The sequence below is a fragment of the Telmatherina bonti genome (genome assembly GCF_933228915.1).
Source record: "Telmatherina bonti genome assembly, chromosome: 6".
Taxonomy (NCBI): domain Eukaryota; kingdom Metazoa; phylum Chordata; class Actinopteri; order Atheriniformes; family Telmatherinidae; genus Telmatherina; species Telmatherina bonti.
In genome coordinates, this window is record NC_136624.1 from 28,925,488 (window position 1) to 28,945,025 (window position 19,538).

Here is a 19,538-nt window from a genome sequence, read left to right on the forward strand (position 1 = left end):
AGGATGTGAGACTGACACCAGAAAATGCTGACAACAAACACCTTCTGCTAGAGGTAATTCTAATTACTCAACCATGGAGAGTACTGTTTTTAAAACCACTTAAGAATTGTAACTTAGATTCTATGCGACAAATAATATGCCATGTGTTGTTAATCTGACGCAGTATTTTCCTGAAGTCCAGTCAATAAGATTTTTTAAAAAAAAAAACTGTTTAATTGCAAAACATCTTCAGACTGCTTCATTTTAGTCTTTTTAACAGAATACCCAAATAAAAAAGTCGAACATATGATATAACTTTGTTGGCTAGTTGAGTGCAGTTTCCATAAGAAACCATTACTTGAGGTTGGTTTATTCTAGATTCTGTTTAACAGCTCCCAATTTCTACCTGCTTCAATTCAGGAGTTACATGCAAATTTACAGAAATCTGCAGTTCAATCACAGTTACACCACCACTTGTTTCACAATAGTCGCAGAAAAATATGGCTTTACTAGATAGGCAACCATGACAGAATTGAACAGAGTGAAATTTTAAATAGAAGGACTCTTGGTCTTACTCCTACAATGCAGACTACTGCCCACCTCAACCACAATGCTTTGATTCCTTCATTTTAAGCTGTAAAAGCACTTCTATAAAAACAATGGCCACAGGGGAGCCCAAGCCAGTGCCTGCACGCTCTGTGTTTTTAATAGTAAGAACTTAAAAGAAAAAAAATAAAGGCAATACACTGCAAGTATTTATATTTTTTTATTTACAAAAAAAAAAGAAAAAAAAAGTACAAATAAAATTAATTAATTGGCCATCTTTGCTTCTTCTGGATTAGAAGGTTTCCTTTTAAGTGGAATGATAAAGATCCCATTTTTGGACTCTTTAAGTCGCCACCATCGTCCCAACCTGGAAACATAATAAAAGCTATTAGAGGAGATGAAATGTCATCATCAGGTTTGTGTATATGATGTACCAGTTTACCTGTAAGGTTATTCACTCAAACCCAAAGCTTCTAGAGGATTAAATCAAAGCTCCCTGACTTCAAATCTTTTCATTTCCAATCTTGCAAAACAAAGAAAGCTTAGTAATGTAATAAATCACGACATACTGCTTTTTGAAAAGCCACTGAGATAAAAACAAACAAACAAAACAAAAACAAAACACTGGATCTGAATGTCCAACATGGATGCACTCCACAGTGATGATGGTATTGTACCTGTTGCTGAAAACCCCTTGAATTCATTTCAGCCCTGTTTATTTACAGTGAAAACTCTCATCAATAATCACTTGGTACAGTACCTACCCCCCCCCCCCCCAATTCAATAAGTTGAAATTTTTTTATCAACTTAAATTTCTTTGCTCAGATTTTAAAGCTATACGCTACACTAATCAATACAGAATAACAATTCAAATAGGTAATGTGGCAACATGTGGCAAGTAAAAGGCCTGCAAACAGGACATCTGCCTCTTTGATGAGTCAGGCTTGACTGAAAACCACGTTACTACAACATACACATAACAAGACTTCACTGCTTTCTGGTCTGCAGATTGTTGTTTTGGTTCTTAGTTGCTTCTTTGCAGAAAGGAATTCTTTGTTATAAAACTTTCATTAAAATGTCTATAAGCAACAATCTAAGAGTTTGTTCAAAACAACCATTAGTACCATTTTTTAGTTAATGTCACAAACAAGAGTGTCTGTTCAATGAAAGGCTGCTGGTTCGATCCCAGCTTCTCCAGACTATACGTATCAAAGGCAACATACTCAAATTGTCTATCATGTGCGGATTAGTGTGTGTGACTGAAGAAAAAAAAGATTTTACAGATAACTTCTTGGAAGTTCTGTATGAGTGTGTGAGTGTGAATGGGTGAATATGATATGCAGTGTAAGAATGTTTTGAGTGGTTAAAATGACTAATGCACCATGTAAGTACAATCCATTTACCATGTGACTGATCTCAAGCCCATGTCTCAGACAGGTTGATAAATGCAATATTATCTAACAGAATATTCACAGATTTTCTCTAATCAGCTTTCATTTTCTCTCGTGATCCATTTCTTTTCTTAAAAAAAAAATCTATATAAAACAAAAACAGTTAAAAATGGATTTTCATTTGTGCCTGGGATGGAATAATACTGCCACCTAGTGGAGGTCTCCATCAATGCAGCATGAACCTGAAGTGGCCTTCATTTGGCAACTCTGTGGACTGTTTCTATGGAAACTGGGTATTAGTCCTACCTGTGCTCCTGTCCAACTCCAGCCACCAAGAACTGACCAGAGCTTGAAAACTTTAGGCTGTTCACGAATCCAGACTGGAAGAGAAGACAAAAGAAAAGAATATACATAAAAATGTTGCAGCAGAAACATTCTAATATTTACTATTTGTTAAATAACGTCTTGTGCTACTTTTTTTTTTTTTTAATGGGAGAAGCCACTTGAAGGAGCTTACCACTGGTATGCTGAACAAAAGCTCCAGTCCACGATAATTCTGGCCACACTTCCACACATTTACCTGTGAGTTGTGAGAGCCTGAACAGAAGAATAACTGTTAGCTAAATTCACCTAACACCTCTAATTAAACATTAAAATCAACTGTTTATGTGAAAAACTTAAATCACAGCTAAATGTCAAACTTGAATTCAGTAAACTTGTTTCTACACGACAACTCTGAAATGGTTTACTGGAAGTATGATCTCAATATAATCATGTCTGTTATTAAAAAGCTAATGAATAGGACTCTCACAGCCGGATGCACCTGAGGCAACAATATCAGAGTTCTGAAGGGCCGCTACCGAGGCCACCCAATGAGGCTGCTCTAGCCCGACATCACCATGGCAACCATGAGCCTGCTGCACCGTGCTCAGAGGCTTCTTCTTGTTGACACTCCAAAGAGACACTGAGCTGATGTTGAGACAAAGGAGGCGTAGAAAAACAAATTAAATCTGCTAGTGAAACAATTTCCTATAAATAATACAAAATGAAACCAAATGAATGTAAAAATGGCAACTCTCACCCATCTTCTGCTCCTGATATCATGTGCTCCTCGTTTATGAGCTGAATGCAGTCAATTGATCCTCTACAGGACAAATAAAGACAAAGTAACAATCATTACCATCCTCATATTAAAAAAGACAAGTCTGTAATATAAACAGTTGTTATTGAGGATTTAATGTTTATCAGAATTTAATTTTACCATCAAATTATGACTGTCGAAGGAAACATCAGATTGTTAGCACAGAGTGATGTGCATGTCTAACATGACCTTTTAGATGCACTGAGAAAACATTGAATCGTAAGATTTTAAAACTCAATGCTACAATACAAATCTACCTACCTACCTACCTATCTATCCAGCCATCATCTCACCCAGTGAACACGTTTTCCATTAAGAAGCAATTTAACAGGATTTTATGAATAATAACCTCTAAGTAACAATGCTTTTATTTAGTCACTTAATCAATTTTAATAAAGCATAGTTAATCTGTGCTTTTACTGCCTAAAAAGAAATTATTCCATTAAATAGTTTACAGTATTTTCATGTTTGTGTTTAACTTAAAATCAACTGAGAATTGGCCCAAAAAGTTTAAAATACATACAAAAACTCATTGTGTAAATTAATAACTATCTTTCAAAATAATCAAAAAATTAATTAATAACATTATTTTTAATTAACATAATTTTCATCTGGACTCTTAACTTTCCCCCCCAAAAAATACAGCAACACAAACTACAGATTTAAAACAGACTCACTTGTGTCCGTGAAACACCAGCTGAGACTCCTCAGCTATCTTCCACACTCTCACAGTACCGTCCCGTCCCCCTGCAGTCACACAGCGCTCACGGCTCAGACTGTCCAGTCCTGTGATAGCATCTTGATGGCCAAAGCTAACAGATTCAATGTAACAGGGTAATTTTAACAACAAAAGAATGGTTTTGGAAAGTGAAAAATGACCAAAAAAAAAGATTTACTTACAGTGTTTCCACATATGCGTTCTCATCTACATTCCACACCTTGACAGAGCGGTCATGAGAGGCACTGTACAGATCATGAGTTCCCCTCCTGAATGAAAGTCCCTTAAAAAGAAAAAAAGAATGAGACTCATCTCAGGAGTAACATCGACTTGTCTATTAGTATATAAAACATAGTTGCTAGTATTTAAGCGTTAAATAAAGAATTAACACGTACCGACACAGGGCCTTTGTGTCCTGTAAATTTATAAAGATGTTTACATGTTTCTGCTTCCCAAATCATTATCAGCTTGTTCATGTCTCCAGTGGCCTGAAATGATATGAAATAAAGATACAATCATTGCACTTAACATTGACAACTCAAAATTTCTTTCAAATGACAAAAGCAGGAATTAATGTGGAAAACATCTTGACTCACCAAATATTTGCCATCTGATGATATGGCCATGCACAAGATGTGAGCCGTATGTCCAACATGGCGTTCTTCTGTACCCTTCCTTCCTCCTGGTATTGTGTGCAATTTTTTACCACTCTCAAAATCCCCTGAGTACATAACACAAAAACTTAGTAACGGCTTTGCAAATAGGTTTCTCTGAACGCTACTTTAAAAATGGCTTGGAGGACAACACTGTTTCTAACATTTAATGATAGAGCAGTCTTTGGCAGCAGAAAAGATGCAACGGTCATCAGGCGTGATGACCAGACAGGTGATTGGGAGCTTGTGTCCTCTTAACACCCTGATCTCTGAAGTTTCTGGGGGCAGGAGCTAAAAGACAGAGAGAAAACTTAATGAAAACTGTACCTTATTAGCAACGTTTTCCCTTACAAGGACATCGTATAGACTGCAAGAGTGAAGGAATGAAATCTGTAACACTTACATCCTTGGCAATAAGTCGTTGGAGCTTTCCTTTCTGTTCAAGCTGAGAAGGGAAAAAAATTACATAGAAAAATCAAAGTTTAGACACAGAACAAGTCTGATTACCTGAACATATATATACACTCACAGTAGCAGGGGAGGAAATAACATATGCTGTGCTTTTCAGAGTTAATTATTTTTTTTTCTCTCCAATGACAAGATGTGTTAAATAGTAATAATGATGAGGTCTATGTGCAATTCAAGTAAGAATGGCCAATATGGCAAAAGATTATCCCATTTCTTATTAAAATAATGGTGGTACTGGTATTTTCTATTAATTTGTACTATTTATGTCCTAATCTTGCAGTATATAGAAAAAAGGCATTTAACCTATAGTGTAGTTCCTTTAGTGTAATTAGTCATAGACTAAACATTTAAAGATCACAAACAGCTATACAAAGAAGTTTGTGATTAAGCTTCTTTAAAAAAATAACGGAAACTAAACTGTTAGCAAGAGGACTATGTTACAAGAGAAATGTTAAATATCTTTTCGGTGCACCCTCATCTACACCCAGGAAACCACTTCTTACCACTTCTTCTTGGAGTCTTCCTGCAATCAGATGAGTCTCAAAAGAAGCATCTTCGGCTTTCTTTTCCTCTGATGAGAACAAACCCGTGTTAAACATTTTATGGCACAGATGTCAGTGTTACATGTTCAACCTGTGTACATGTTAAGCCATTTTTACCATCTTCCTTTAACTGGTCGAGATAAAGTTTAGCTAATCTAAGCTTCTTCTCCTGTGGAGTTTCTTCGTAATTGATGTCCTCACTGGCCTGCCTCTTCTTAGACACAAAAGGACTGAAAACAAACAAACAAAACATGGTTATATCAGATCACTACTTTTACTGATTACATAACGTGTAAACTGAAAACACACACTATAAACTCACTTTTCCGTATCGGAGTCACTCGATATCTCTTCATCGTATTTGCTGTTGACTTTCTTTGCACGTATTTTGCTCTTTGCATCTGAGCCTACATCCTCCTACACCAGAAGGAAACCCAGTGATTTCTAAAGACGCTTTGTGAGTATGTACATTAAGACATAAGTGAGACAGGCTGTTGGGAAGCTAACGCGTTTTAGCATGCTTTCTAGTTCACTTACCTTTCGTTTTGGCACAACTGTATTTTTCCCCTTTTTCGTTATTTTGGGCTTTGCTTTGGCTTTTATAAAGAATGAAGACATGGTGATGCGTGGCAAGCGCAGTTAAGACATATACAATAACTATACAATCACTATTCTCACACCGGCAAGGCTACATGAAACCCACATGGCTAAACTGCAACCAAACTGAAAATTAGCTCGGTTTGGGTGCTCACTGATTGGCTCACAGTACCGTCATTTCTCAAACGCCCCACCTTTTTCCGAAACAACGAATGTTCATTGGTCAAATTACAAGCATATGGCACACAGGAAATTGTACTGGGAAGAAATACTTCCCTCGGGGAATACGTTTTTTCGACTTTGTTCCGCAGTTACTTGTAAGAAAATATAGATTTCACTGCACAAGAGTTTTACACACATGAATGTTATACATAATAAAAGATAAATGTGATGTCGCTATTTAACGTATATGTAACGCGAAAAGCTTTGCGCGATTGTTAAAAAATATCCTTGATTGGATCAGGACCCATATACTGCAATACTGAGAGTAGTACTACTACTTCCTCTACTACGCAGTATTTTCATGTACTGCGTTGCCTTTGTCTTCAGTCATTGTGTTCATATATTATAATTGAAGGCACCACTGACAGTCAGGTGAGGTTCGTTTGAACTAACATTAAATATCAAATGATGCATTGATGGACAGTTAGTAGGACTCTGTAGCTCCAGCTGCTTGTGACGATTACGTAGTGGATGAGGAGGCAAACGGGGGGAGGGTGTGCTTTGCAACTACAAAAAAAATTACTTTTCCATCTAGCTTGGCATTGAGTTGAAAGACAGCATGACTAAATTGCTGAAAAAAGTTTGACTGACACCAGCTTGCTCAGAAAAGCAAAGGTGATAAATACTGCGCTTCTTGTTCTCTTTCCAGGTTGTATTCTGTCATGCCGCCAAAGAGAAACTCGGAAACAAATCCAATGGACCCACAAGTGAAGGTGATCAAGATCGGAAGCGTTTCAGACGTGCATGGGTTTCACTGTGGGTCAGAGGAAGATAAATACAGGGTGGCAGATGATTCCAACCCCTCACCTCTTCCCAACAACGAGGTGATGAACTGTTTCGCAAGAAAACAAGGCTGCTGCTGCTGTTTTGTGCATTAAAAAAAGTATTTCATTTTCTAATGTTTTCTCATTTGGCAGCCTGAAATTATTGACTTTGATGAGGAAAATCCAGGCATCAGGACAGACACCATCAGCCTTCTGATGAAAATAGAGCAACTTCAGGCGCAACTGAAATATGAACGCAGATGTAGGATTTTGGCAGAGAGGGAACTGAGGGAACTCAAAGGTGGGTGGAAATGCTTGCGATTAATATGAATGTGTTTTTTAAAAAAATCCTGAAATGTTCACAATAATCCTGGTTAAAGCCTAAGCACAACTGTAGTTGTGGGTGACATCTTTGATGTAATAGAATAACAAAAAAAGAAAAAAAAAAAACATTTTTTAAATTGCACAAATTCAAAAGAAACTGAGTTAAACAACTGTTTAAAAGTTGTAGACAAACACTGGCTTATTAAACTTCTATGAGATAAAAGTTTAAGTCAGAAGTTGAATGTCTTCATTGAAACACAAAAAGATAACCAGAGTCCAGTCTGGACTAATAAAGTTAACTTTCTAAAATTTCTCCAAAAGCTACATGGAATCAGTCCCTCAGCGAAAAAAATGAGTAAAAGTGTGGATTTTTGGGCTTCCCTTCGCTTTAAATAAAAACTGACAAATCAAGTGACTGACAGAAGTCTGTATTACTAAAGATAGATGAGTTGGTATTTATTTAGATTGTTTTTATTTTTAGTTAGTTTTTTAAAAAAAATCAAACATTAAAGAGACTAACAAAGCTATAAAAGACTGCTAAAACCTTTTTGTAAAGACCTGGACATTCATCTATACACAAAAAGACAGGATCTAATCAGTGTATAATGATAATGAGACTATATTAGTGAGATGCAAAAAATTGCTAAAAAAAAAAAAAAAAGTAATAAGAATTGTGTCAGTGGAAAGGAAAACAAAGAAAAAAGCCACACAAATGAATTGACATTTTAAAGAAATCAACACAGAAATGATAAAAACCAAAGGACTCACCCTTTTTTTTGCATCTGTAAGTATACAACCATGTAATAATAATTTAATTTAAGTAATTAATCAAGTAAGTAGTAAAGTAACAAGTAATTATTTAGCTCGGCTCAAACAGAGAGCTGTTTGTCAGTGGTTTACCAGTTAAGAGAAAGACGGATGTCATGTTCCAAAACCAGTTAAAATCACTGACATTAAGTGTAGATAAGAGAATACACACTCCATTGTGAAGGGATGGATTATTTTGTTACCAAGTTAAACATTTTGGCCAAAGGCAGTGATTTGAAATTTTTGTAAACACTGGTTATACTTCAGACATAACATCAAATAACTGAACTGTTTTTTTGTTTGGGTTTAATCTAATTGACGGGACACTTTTTGCAGAGATGAATACCCTCATGATGCAGATGAGACACACAGCCCATGAACTTCGAGTCACTCTGGATCATGTGCTCCACGGGAGCGAGGCATCGGTTGTATCACAAAACCCTGACGAAAGCATCACTTTCCTGACTGAGCCTGAGATGCAGTTGAGAGCAGTGCATGATGTAGACGAGGTAAGCGCTCCTACCACCTGAATATTGCAGTTGGAGGAAGATGGTGCAATTTTTTTCTTTTTATGTTATCGCAGAAGAACAATATAAGTGCTTTTTATCAAGGTGTTCGTTGCTTTAAGCCAACTTTCACCATTAGCAGACACCTTCATGAAAATATTACTGTCTGATTCAGCTGTTAATGTTTTTCTAAAAGCATTTCTGAAACTTGTGTTTTTCCTTTATGTTTTTTCAGGACGATCATAATTTCTTGTATTTATCTGAGAATCTTCGGGTGCCAAAAAGCCTCTATGAGCGAGTTGCAGAAATCTCAGACTTCAAGAAATATGTTTCGGCATTGCTGATGATACTTTTCGACAGAGACACTTTGGGTACACACTGTCTGCAGGGCCGGAAGAACACCTTCACTGGCGAGGATTGCCACAAGCCCCCACTCCCACCTGAGATTTTGAAAAGCGTAATGGGTCAGATAAAGTTTATTTTCTTTTATCAGTACTAATTTAACACTTTTACCTGCCAGTTTTCCACAAATGTCTCAACAATGTCTGTTTTTTTTTCTTCTTCTTCAGATCATGTTGCAGAAAAATTTGGTGTTGACAGCAGCCAAATAAAAACTGCAATCCGCACCAAGTTGAACAATGAGGACAAGCTACTGAAGAAGAGACTGGGCTTGGTTAAAACTGAAAACAGACCAGTAGCTGATCAGACCTTTTACCAAGATGCTTCCCTCCTGTCTGAAAGTGAGCCAGTGCCAAACGACTCTTAGTTCTAGCAGTGCTGTTTAATTTAAGATGTGACAGGTTGCCTTTTAAAAAAAACTATATGGAGTTTCTTCTGCATTGAAATCAGCTGCTTTAAGTCAGTTGTCCCGTCCCCCCCCCCCCCCCAACACTGTGTAGAACTCTTATTTTTTCTCTCTTGACGGCTTGTTGCCTGTTATTTGTTTGACAAGTGTAACAAGGCGACCAAAGCTAGGCCTTCAATAAGACTGTAAAACATGATGTTTCTTTTTTAATACTAAACACAAGTGTTCTTATTACAGTGTTCTTATTGTAAGTGATTGTGACTAAATAATCGGTCTGTCCAGGCAGTCTTTCAGGATCCATTCAGATGGACTTTATGTGTACAATTAGGTTTGGAAATGTTACTGTAGATCACAAACTTTGCAATATAACAAACAATTCTGTATTTCTAGATAGCTTAGTTGCAGTTTTACAATATGTTGTAAGTGATTCATTTTTCTTCCAGATGATCTGTTTTTCATATCTTTGTTGTACTTCACTATGTAGGAGATAATAAAGTTTTGGAACTGAGATTTTTAGTTTTTTTCACAGCAAAGAAGAGTTTGGAGTATAATTTTGTTCTACAACCAACAGGTGTCAGTCTTGCTTTATCTTCTAACCACTGCTGCTTCTTCTAGGTTGTGAAATCAAGATGGCTGTGGCCTTTACACTTGTTCTGACTGTCTCCCATTATCCAAAATAATCCAGTTTTGGTTAATAAGTGACTCCAAAAGGCCAGGGGGGAGTGTGAGCTTGAGAGATCATTTTCTCTGCTTTGGTTTCTGTAACGAATGGTGACCCATTCAGGTTGCACCCCACTTCTCGCCTGACAGCAGCTGGGATAGGCTCCAGTGAGCCTGAATTGAGCTGAGCTGGTATATTAAATGAATGGATGGATGAATGGACATTGTCAAGATGACTTGTGGAAGTTTGAACTGAGAATCAGAATGAGGAGGAAAAGGGACTTTTCATAGACTGAACGAGGTATGGTTGTTGGTGTCAGTCAGGATGGTCAGAGAAATTTCATTCTTGACGCGTCGTGTTATAAACGTCCATAACGACTTTGCTAATAAAACACTGCACCAAGCAGCTTAACTCCATTTACCAACCACGGCTTTTCAGACTGTAAAGGAACTCTAAACACCAAGCAAATGACGGAAAGCACCACAGGAAGTACTGGGGGCAGTATTGTCATTTTGTGCAGCGTCTTTGTGTAAACATGAAGAACACAGAAGTTATGTTTTTACCGGTGTTGATCTGTTTGTTTGTGTTCAAGATAACTCAAAAAGTTATGGATAGATTTTCATGAAATTTTCAGGAGTTATTGGAAACGTGAAAAGAAAGAAGTGATTTAATTTTGCTGATAATCCGGATCACCATTTGGATTCAGGAATTTTTTAAAGGATTCTGACCCTTGTTTACCTTACAAAACATGGCTTTTTCAAGATGTAAATAATCAATTCAATGAACATTAAGATGTGAAAATATTTTATTTATTTTGTTTATCTTTTGAGACAATTTCTGTATAGTTTGAATATGACGCTATAGCTAAGTTGGAATGTTACAAAATAAATTAGTAGTAAGCTGTTAAGCTTATATATATTATTCAACTGGTTCAGGATTCATTCTTTTAACTTATTAAAGGACATTATGTTGTGATTGACTGGAAATCAGGGTGACATTCATATGATGCAAATGAAGAGAGTGGGGTAAAACATACTGGAGCCTGTCAAAGAAAGGTGCGTCAACTGGAAGCCCAGATGGTGGGTGTGACAGAAATAATCATGACTACTTGACTAATTGAAAAAATTATTTACATATTAGTCGACTATTAAAATAATTGTTAGATGCAGTTTCTGAGCAACAGTCACCTGGATGAATATACTTTGTTGATGTCAGAGGAGAATGGATAGACTAGGTAGAGATGTTAAAAAGGCAACGGTAACTCGGATCACCACTTTTTATAATTATGTTATGCAGAACAATCTCTAAACTCACAGCATGTTGAACGTTGAAACTGCCGCAGGAGCAGAAAAGCACATCAGAAGGCATTTCTGTCAGCTCAGAACCGGAGACACGCTACAACACTCATAGGTTCACCAAAATCACACAGTGGAAGATTATAAAACTGATACCTTGTCTCACAAGTCTTGAGTTCACCAGCAACATTCAGATTTTAGGGTAAGAATTTAGCAGGTCAGGCTACTGGCCTGTTCACATTATCAATCCCATGCGCCATGAGGTTGCTGCTGGTGGTAGTGTAATAGTGAGGAAGATATTTTCTTGGCACACTTTGAACCCTTTAGTACTATAACTGAGCATCATTTAAACACAAAAGCCTACCTGAGCATGTTGCTAACCATGTCCATCCTTTTATGACACAGTGTAAACATTGTCTTGCTGGCTTGTACCAGCAGGGTTATCCACCCTGTCACAAAGCTCAAATAATTTCAGACTGGTTTCTTGAATGTGGCTATGAGTCACAGTCATCAGAGTATCATCAAATAAAGCACCTTTTGGATGTGGTGAAACTGGAGGATGTCAGGATGTGAAACCAACAAATCTGCAACGACTGTGTGATGCCATCTCTGAGTGTTTTCAATATCTTTTTGAATCTATGCCACAAAAATGAAAGCAGTTCTGGAGGCAAAAGGGGTCCAAGCTGGTACTAGCAAGCTGTACCTAATAAAGTGGCTCGTAAGAGTATACATTCACTTAAAAAGCTACAGGGAAAGTCTTTTTTATAAAAGGCCATGTGCAACAACAAGCACAGTGTATAACTGTGACAGTCACAGCCACTTACTGACTCATGAAAGAGTTTGAATGCGTGTGCATATGTGCTGTGTGTGTGTGTGTGTGTAATAGTGGCTCTGTTTGGTACATGGTTAATGCTAGTGGATGGTGGCTGGTTAGTGCAGTCATCATCTGCTGACTCCTCCCCCGTCCGTCGCTGGAGCTGACTGATCCGTCTCAGTCGACTCACAGCTCATCACTCCTCCCTCTAGTAGTTTCAGCCCTCCCTGGAGTTTTCTGTCAGGGCTCAGAAGATCACTGCGTTGAGAAATCATCTGAAGCTGCAAGACAGCAGGTTGCTTCGTCACCTGGAAGCAACATCTGGGACTTAGGTTTGATGTTTTTCAAGGTTTTTACAGACAAGCCATAACCATGCCTTTGGAAGTTTTCAGCTTCACAAGAACTTTTTGGAGGACCCACAGACTATCTTTTAAAATGTAAGAGCTGCTAATTTTTTGTGAAATCGAGCAGCTTTGTTGTTTGGTAAACCTATCTGGGATTATTTTAAACTTTATTTAAAGGTAAGTGTATCAGTTAATTTATTAAAAGAATATGTCAGTTTGAAAGTAAAGCGTTATCAGATTGTTATAATCTAATAGTTACAGATCACACCAAAGCAAAAAGACAAGGGATTGAGGATGTAAATCACTGAACAGGCCAGATTATTCCTTCTAAAGGAATGGTGAAACTATAGTGAGTCTCCCCAACTAGAATAAAACAAAACAGATGTTTTACCTGTGGATGGCAACAAGCCAAAGGATTTTTGTCATCATGTGATTACTTTAAAGGGGACTGATGACCTTCTTAAGTAAAACTTTCAACCATTCATCCAGGTTTATACCTGCTTAATCAAAGTTCCAGAGAAGTGTGAGAGCCTATCTTAGCTGTCATGGAGTGGGAGGAAGGAGACACTCTGGACAGGCCGTCAATCCATAAATGATCAGCTAAAACTTGCTTGTTATGTATTTAACTTCCACCCAAGTTTTGCACATTTCAGACTTTTTTTTTGTCTGTGCCACTAATTTTATCTGATAACTTTACATGCCATGTACTTCAAACTGCTTCCACTTCATCTCCTTAAGATGTTGATTATATGTATGACGTTCCAGTGCTGATATACTCATAATATATAGTTAAAAATGTATTCAGTACTTCACTTCTTGCAATATTTAACTCAAACATAATATTAAATTCATATTTTGCCAACACCTTTACTCATAGGCTGTTTATGCTGGACTTGCACTTATAATGACATGTGATTTATTTTTTATTTTCAGTATTTTATGAGTCTGTTCTCTTCTATATTTTCAGCCAAATATAAAACACATGTGCATAATTTCCACCCACATAGTCACTAATGAAAATGCAGGACAGGGTCTCTGACTAATAGTCATTTTATATGTCACTCATAAAAAGAACTGACTGTAGCTTGATCATTATGATTATTTGTTTATTTAAAAACAAATATAATGCCTTCACGTGATGGAATTGTACATTTAGAGAAGTGCCTGTTTAACCTAAATGCAGCTTATTTAGTTGTTTATTCGTTATAACATAGTAATAACACAATAGATGGCAACACAGAGTTTCCTTGTAAAGGCTTACTGAACTCAGTTATGGATTAAAAATTCTCTATAAAAAGGGACACCAAGTATTTCTCAAAAGAATTTATTTCTGGTAGAAAATAACCAATATAATTGAAGGATGTGGTCTATGCTGGTTTGCAACCGGAACATGTATAAAACGAGGAAACCCTTACATAATATGAGGATGTTCCTGTACTAGTCCTTTTTCTGGGGACAAATCCCACTACAAATATGGCCTGCCAAGAGCTGTCCACCAGAGAAGATTACAGCATCAGTGGATCACTGGCAGAGGCAGGGCCTTGTATTTAGGACACAAACCCCACCACAATAACATATCTGATTATGATTATGAGCAGAATGCGACCAGAGGCATGTGTACAGATTCCCATTAAAGACAATGCAGATGTGATACCTGATACTAAAAGCATAGTTTCTAACCATCATGCACGCTGTGTCTTATCTTATTTAATGAGGAAGGTGTCCTCTTTGATGACACGATGAAGGGTGACACAAAGCACATACTAATCAATGCTATGAGTTCCCTGCAGCTGCGCTGAAACAGACCCACTCATTATCTTACATTTCTAAAGGATGTGGATAGATGAAGGAGAGATGCGATGTCCTCCATGAATTATTCCTATTGATCATGTTTCTCCCTCATTAAGACGGCAGAGTGTGTCCCTGCTTAAATATTCCCACAAATAACGCGACGGGGTTATTGATTAGTTTGCATCATTTTCCTTGAAAGTCATGAAGGTACAAGGAATATCCCTGGATATTCATTACAACATGCTTGAAAAAAACAGTCTGAATGATGGTGACTAATAACAGAAAAATGATTGGTTTAAAAAGTCCTAAAAATTGTTTTCCTCAATAAACAGTGCATGTTGTGGCTCTGGAAGAGCTGTATGAAGTCTCATGATGTCATAGTGATATCATCAGAGTTATCTATGCTTGGGACTTAAGTTTGCACATTACCAGAAAACCTGTGTTGCACGCTGGAGTCATCGAATTCAATACGGCTTTTCAGTCAGTTCCAGTCAAACTATTTTATTTACTGCAAACATAAATGCACAGTGAACATTTTGGTGTATGACATTTTATATCAGCTATGGGCCACACAGCAGCTTGTAAAAAGGCCGGCTCTCACAGAAGAAGATGAAAAGACTTATCGCCTAGCTGCAGTTGCTCTCAGCTTTCTACAGCTTTATTGAGCTTTTCAGCTCATTGTTTTGCCTTTACTGCCTCCAAGTTGCCTGTTTTTTTGTTTTTTTTTTGTCTTCACTGACCGTCGAACGGCCCCAAGACAGAACTATAAACTGTACGTTGGAAATAGTGACCTGTTTTGTAACACAAAGCAAACTTTGAATCAAAGAATCAATGGATGGAGGAAGAGAGCTGAAAGGAAAGTGAATATTTGCCTCTTGGAAGGAATAAGGAAAATGACTCCATATAAATTATACAATTTCATAACTATTCTTTTCTTGACTGTATAAATTAGTTTGCAACCATTTGTTTTCATCAAATTAAAATCTAAAACAGCAATACTGAATTAGAAAAAAACCCAATGTGTTTTAATTGCTTTCATTTTCTCTTTACAGGAGTGAAGATTATTAATTTGATTTCATGAAGATCCTTTGGTCTTGTGGCTGAATGATGGCGGATGCTGGAATACAGATGTGTTCTCTGAAACCACTACAATGAGTCATGGAGGAAAACAGTACTTTTTTAACTCCACAGTACAATGACAGCACCTCTGCATGGGCTCCAGTGCCCTCTTTTCCCAGCAGGCAGCTGGGCACCCTTCCCAGCCCTCAGACACGCTTCAAGAACCTGACAGGGATGTTTTTCATGGTCACCCTGAATGTTCTGGCTCTGCTGGCCAACACCGCTGTTCTGGTGGTTGTCATAAAAGCTCCTCATCTCAGGAAGTTTGCCTTTGTGTGTCACCTCTGTGCTGTGGACCTGCTCTGTGCCATCTTGCTCATGCCTCTTGGCATTGTGTCCAGCTCCCCGTACTTTGCTGGTGTGGTTTTCACCGTGCTGGAGTGCCAGGTCTACGTTTTCCTCAATGTGATCCTAATAGCTGCCTCTATATTCACTATCACAGCCATCAGTGTGGAGCGTTACTACTACATTGTCCATCCCATGCGCTATGAGGTCAAGATGACGCTTAAGTTGACTGCAGCTATCATGGTGATGGTGTGGGTGGCATCTGCTGTGCTGGGGTTGTCCACTGTGTTTGGATGGCCGTCTTCCAGCAGCCTGAGGTCCATCAGTGCCGCTCACTGCTCACGTCATTGGAGCAACAGTGACCACAGACGCATTTTCTCCGTGCTCTTCAGTCTGACATGTTTCTGTCTGCCAACTGCAGTGATTTTTGCTGTCTACCTTAACGTGTACAAGGTGGCTCGCGTGGCAGCCCGGCAGCATGGACCTTTGCCCTCCTGGACAAACCATCAGCTGAAGCATCGCTCGGACTCCATAAACAGCCAGACCACCATTATCACAACTCGCAACGCTCCTCGTAGGATCGCACGTGACCGGCCTTTTGGTGGTGGTAAAGCTGCTCTCACTCTTGTGGTCATTGTTGGACAGTTTCTGATCTGCTGGATGCCTTACTTTGCTTTCCATCTGCATTTGATACTAGATGCAACACCTAACATCCCTGATGACCTGGAGGAAGCAGTCACCTGGCTCGCCTATTCCTCCTTTGCTATCAACCCATTTTTCTATGGTCTTCTTAACAGGCAGATCAGGGAGGAGCTTTGTAAGCTCAGGCGCTGCTACTCAGCTCGGCCAGTGATGCTGGCTGCTTCCAGCCATGAGGGTTCGGGCCATGAGAACTTCTTGCAGTTCCTCCACAGGACCAGTTGCACCATAGAGACACGTGCTAGCTTTGCCATTTCCAGTCCGAGAAGTACTCTGGATCAAACTGGACAAACTAGTTTCAGGATACCAGGGCAGATCCCAGAAGAGTTTAACTAAGTACCTCACTGTTGTGCCTCAGTACTTAGCAGTCTGCAGAATTTAAGACTGAATGGGGGACAACATCACAGAATGACTGTAATTTTTACATTAGGTAAAAATAAATGATTTTGCCATCTACTGAAGTTTAGTTATGTTCTGCAATTAACATATTTCATTTAAGGAAATGTAATGAACTTGAATATTAGATTTTACTTGAAAAGACAGAATCATTTAACAGAGCTACATGTAAATATAGATTTCAGAGGTTGGATTTATAATACGCTCTGAACAAGAGCTATTCATCTTCACAATACTCCAAGTATCACACAATCAAATGTGCTGCAAGACTTCAGCTTTATTTATTTAGGAGGAGAAGCATTATTTACTGTTTAAGAATTTATTTATTAATGAATTTAATGTGCAATAAATATTGATTACTTTATTCATGCAAATGAATCAAATATTTGGGTCAATTTTTTTTCCAAACTATTTTACAAAACAGAGTTTCTGGAATCTCTAAGCAAGAAGGTTCATGATACTATAAGTTACATGAATGGAGTCTCTTCTTATTGCTGTTTGTATTATGAAAAAAGAGATAATAATTTACAGCCTTTGACTAAGTCATAGTTCATCTTACAGGAACATCGTCTGAGGCCGCCCTGGTCTCATCATCAATAGGCAGCCTCTCTGTTAATCTTGCGTTTTGTGTCAATGTATCCTTCATATAACTCCTGTTGTTTTGATACCATGCCAGTGCAACGTTTTCCATCACACATTCAGAGTAACTAGACGGCCTAGTTTTGAAAGGTATGTCGCAGTTTCTCTGCTTCAATTCTGTTCCAACAAATCTCGACAGGTCGCCAGTCCATCACAGGACCAGCACAGAAACAGAGGAGATAAAACAAATATGTGCGATCACATGAACTCCAAGTGTCAGTTTAGTATCAGTTTGTAAGACCTAAAGGAGCATTTGGGACTAGTTTTACTGATATCAGTGCCACTCAGCTTTTACCAGCACAGACTGACAGAAGCTGTAACCAGACTTGATCAGAAAAGGAGTTTTTTTTTTTTTTTTTTATTGTTTTTTTTTCCTGCTTTTGGAAAAGAAACTATAGCTTTCATAATGATTATGGATTTTTGTTCCGCTGTCACTAAATACATAAATATTAAGTTTTTAAGGTTGACAGTGGAGCCACACATGGCTGACAAACTGTTTTCCATTTAACTTTTCTCTTCGTCCTAGTTTACTGTTTACTGACTTATTCTCTGCAAGAGAAAAAATGCAGAAGACTTGAATAAAACCTCCCACTCAAATAAATTATTTTCAGTGTTGTGGTGGGTGGCATAAGATTGATGCATACTTGATGTGAACATAAAACAAAGACATGCATTTTGTGAATATTTCATGGTTTCTTAAAAAGATCAAGTTGAATTTTTCTCTCAATCAAAGCCAAAAGGTTAAAATATCTACCAGATTTTCATAAAGCTTACTTTGGGCTGGTGACGATTACTACGCATATTTTCTGAATTCATCTAAAGTCCAAACTTATTTGGTTTTAGGTTGGATGAAGCTGTGAAGCTTTAATACAAGAAATGAGCAATTTTTAAAATAGTTATCTGGAAACTAAAAGTCTTTGCAGTTTTAATAATTTTGGACATATTGTCTCTGTGTAGATAAGCTTTGACTGTCTGGGTCCTGACCTTTGTGTCCACTTAAGAAAAGCCTGTGATTAAGACTGAGCCCAGTTCACACATGGTTACATAAAGAGAAAATGTCATTTCACAACAGATGAAGAGATTGTCTCTAATACGTTTTTAATATGTGCTCACACACTGTGTAGAAGAACTCCTATTTTGTACATGTATCACTCAGTGTGTTCCACACAGCGAACCCCGAAGACAGCTGGATATGAAGCATCTTCTTATCAAACCACATGGATCATTTGTGTTTTTTAAAGATAAATCAATGATGACACAATATACTGCTGAAGCTGCTGCAGGGAGAAAGCGCCACTCTCCCACACAGATTAGACTTAAAAGATAACATCAGGCTGACATGCTGATAACAGCTGACAAATGAAAAGAGCATGCTGAGCTAAATTTGAGCAAACCCTGTAAACACCCAGAGATGTAGACAGAAATGCGTGAACAAATAAAGTGATTACACCTAAAGCTGGGTGAGCATAACCTTTGCTTTGCTGGGATGAAGACAGAAATATGGGGAAGTATGGGGACAACTGTACACTGATAGGCAACAATGAAAGACTTTTCTTGTCAACACATACATACAGTAACTGAAATCCTGTTTATTGACCTGTAGGTAAGTGAAAAGCAAGATAACTCTGTGTCATTTTATGGATTTGGCTGCAAACACATTCGTTTAAGTGCTGTGGAAAATCTATGAGTTGAACTGTGATAAAAGTGCAGCCAAGTGCTGTTATCAAGGCAAACACAATAAAAGAACAATTACTGACGAACACAAACAGTATGCAAATATAACATGAGACCCAATTTCAGGTTTTTATGCATGCAGTAACACCCAGAGATATGAACACAAGTACACATGACATACAATTTTGTGCAAAATGTTTTAAGCACTGACAACAGTTTTCAAAGCTTACAGGTTTAAATATTATAGTGTGTTGATAGATAATAGTCTGTAAGAAGCAACGCATCTTTTTCCAGATGTGTGATGCTCAAACCAGACATTTTAGTATCTGTTAAAGGAACTGACCATGAATTTGCATTC

The 19,538-nt window shown here is 37.8% G+C and overlaps 3 protein-coding genes across 4 annotated transcripts; 2 read left to right on the forward strand and 1 right to left on the reverse strand.

The window, feature by feature from the left end:
• Positions 1-726: 726 nt before the first annotated feature.
• rrp9 (ribosomal RNA processing 9, U3 small nucleolar RNA binding protein) lies at positions 727-6,145 on the reverse strand. Of its 2 annotated transcripts, none has more exons than XM_079241900.1 (15): positions 5,976-6,145; positions 5,761-5,855; positions 5,556-5,668; positions 5,400-5,467; positions 4,832-4,873; positions 4,593-4,719; positions 4,372-4,496; positions 4,171-4,263; positions 3,958-4,058; positions 3,735-3,869; positions 2,998-3,060; positions 2,740-2,885; positions 2,434-2,513; positions 2,223-2,296; positions 727-892 (listed from the first exon to the last, which is right to left on the reverse strand). In XM_079241900.1, the coding sequence occupies exons 1-15, from the start codon at positions 6,054-6,056 to the stop codon at positions 790-792; spliced, it is 1,446 nt and encodes a 481-aa protein (XP_079098026.1). In that variant the 5' UTR covers positions 6,057-6,145; the 3' UTR covers positions 727-789. The 2 variants fall into 2 exon arrangements, with proteins under 2 accessions (XP_079098026.1, XP_079098025.1); XM_079241899.1 differs by having other exon boundaries at positions 2,728-2,885.
• A 403-nt stretch (positions 6,146-6,548) lies between these two features.
• LOC306756718 (uncharacterized protein) lies at positions 6,549-9,973 on the forward strand. Its single transcript, XM_079241552.1, has 6 exons — positions 6,549-6,629; positions 6,907-7,081; positions 7,175-7,322; positions 8,489-8,661; positions 8,894-9,122; positions 9,228-9,973. Exons 2-6 carry the CDS (start codon positions 6,920-6,922, stop codon positions 9,422-9,424), a joined length of 909 nt encoding a protein of 302 aa, XP_079097678.1. The 5' UTR covers positions 6,549-6,629; positions 6,907-6,919; the 3' UTR covers positions 9,425-9,973.
• Positions 9,974-15,526: 5,553 nt separating this feature from the next.
• LOC306757684 (putative G-protein coupled receptor) lies at positions 15,527-16,807 on the forward strand (the record flags this gene model as incomplete). Its single annotated transcript, XM_079242807.1, has 1 exon — positions 15,527-16,807. The coding sequence occupies one exon, from the start codon at positions 15,527-15,529 to the stop codon at positions 16,805-16,807; it is 1,281 nt and encodes a 426-aa protein (XP_079098933.1).
• Positions 16,808-19,538: the final 2,731 nt, after the last annotated feature.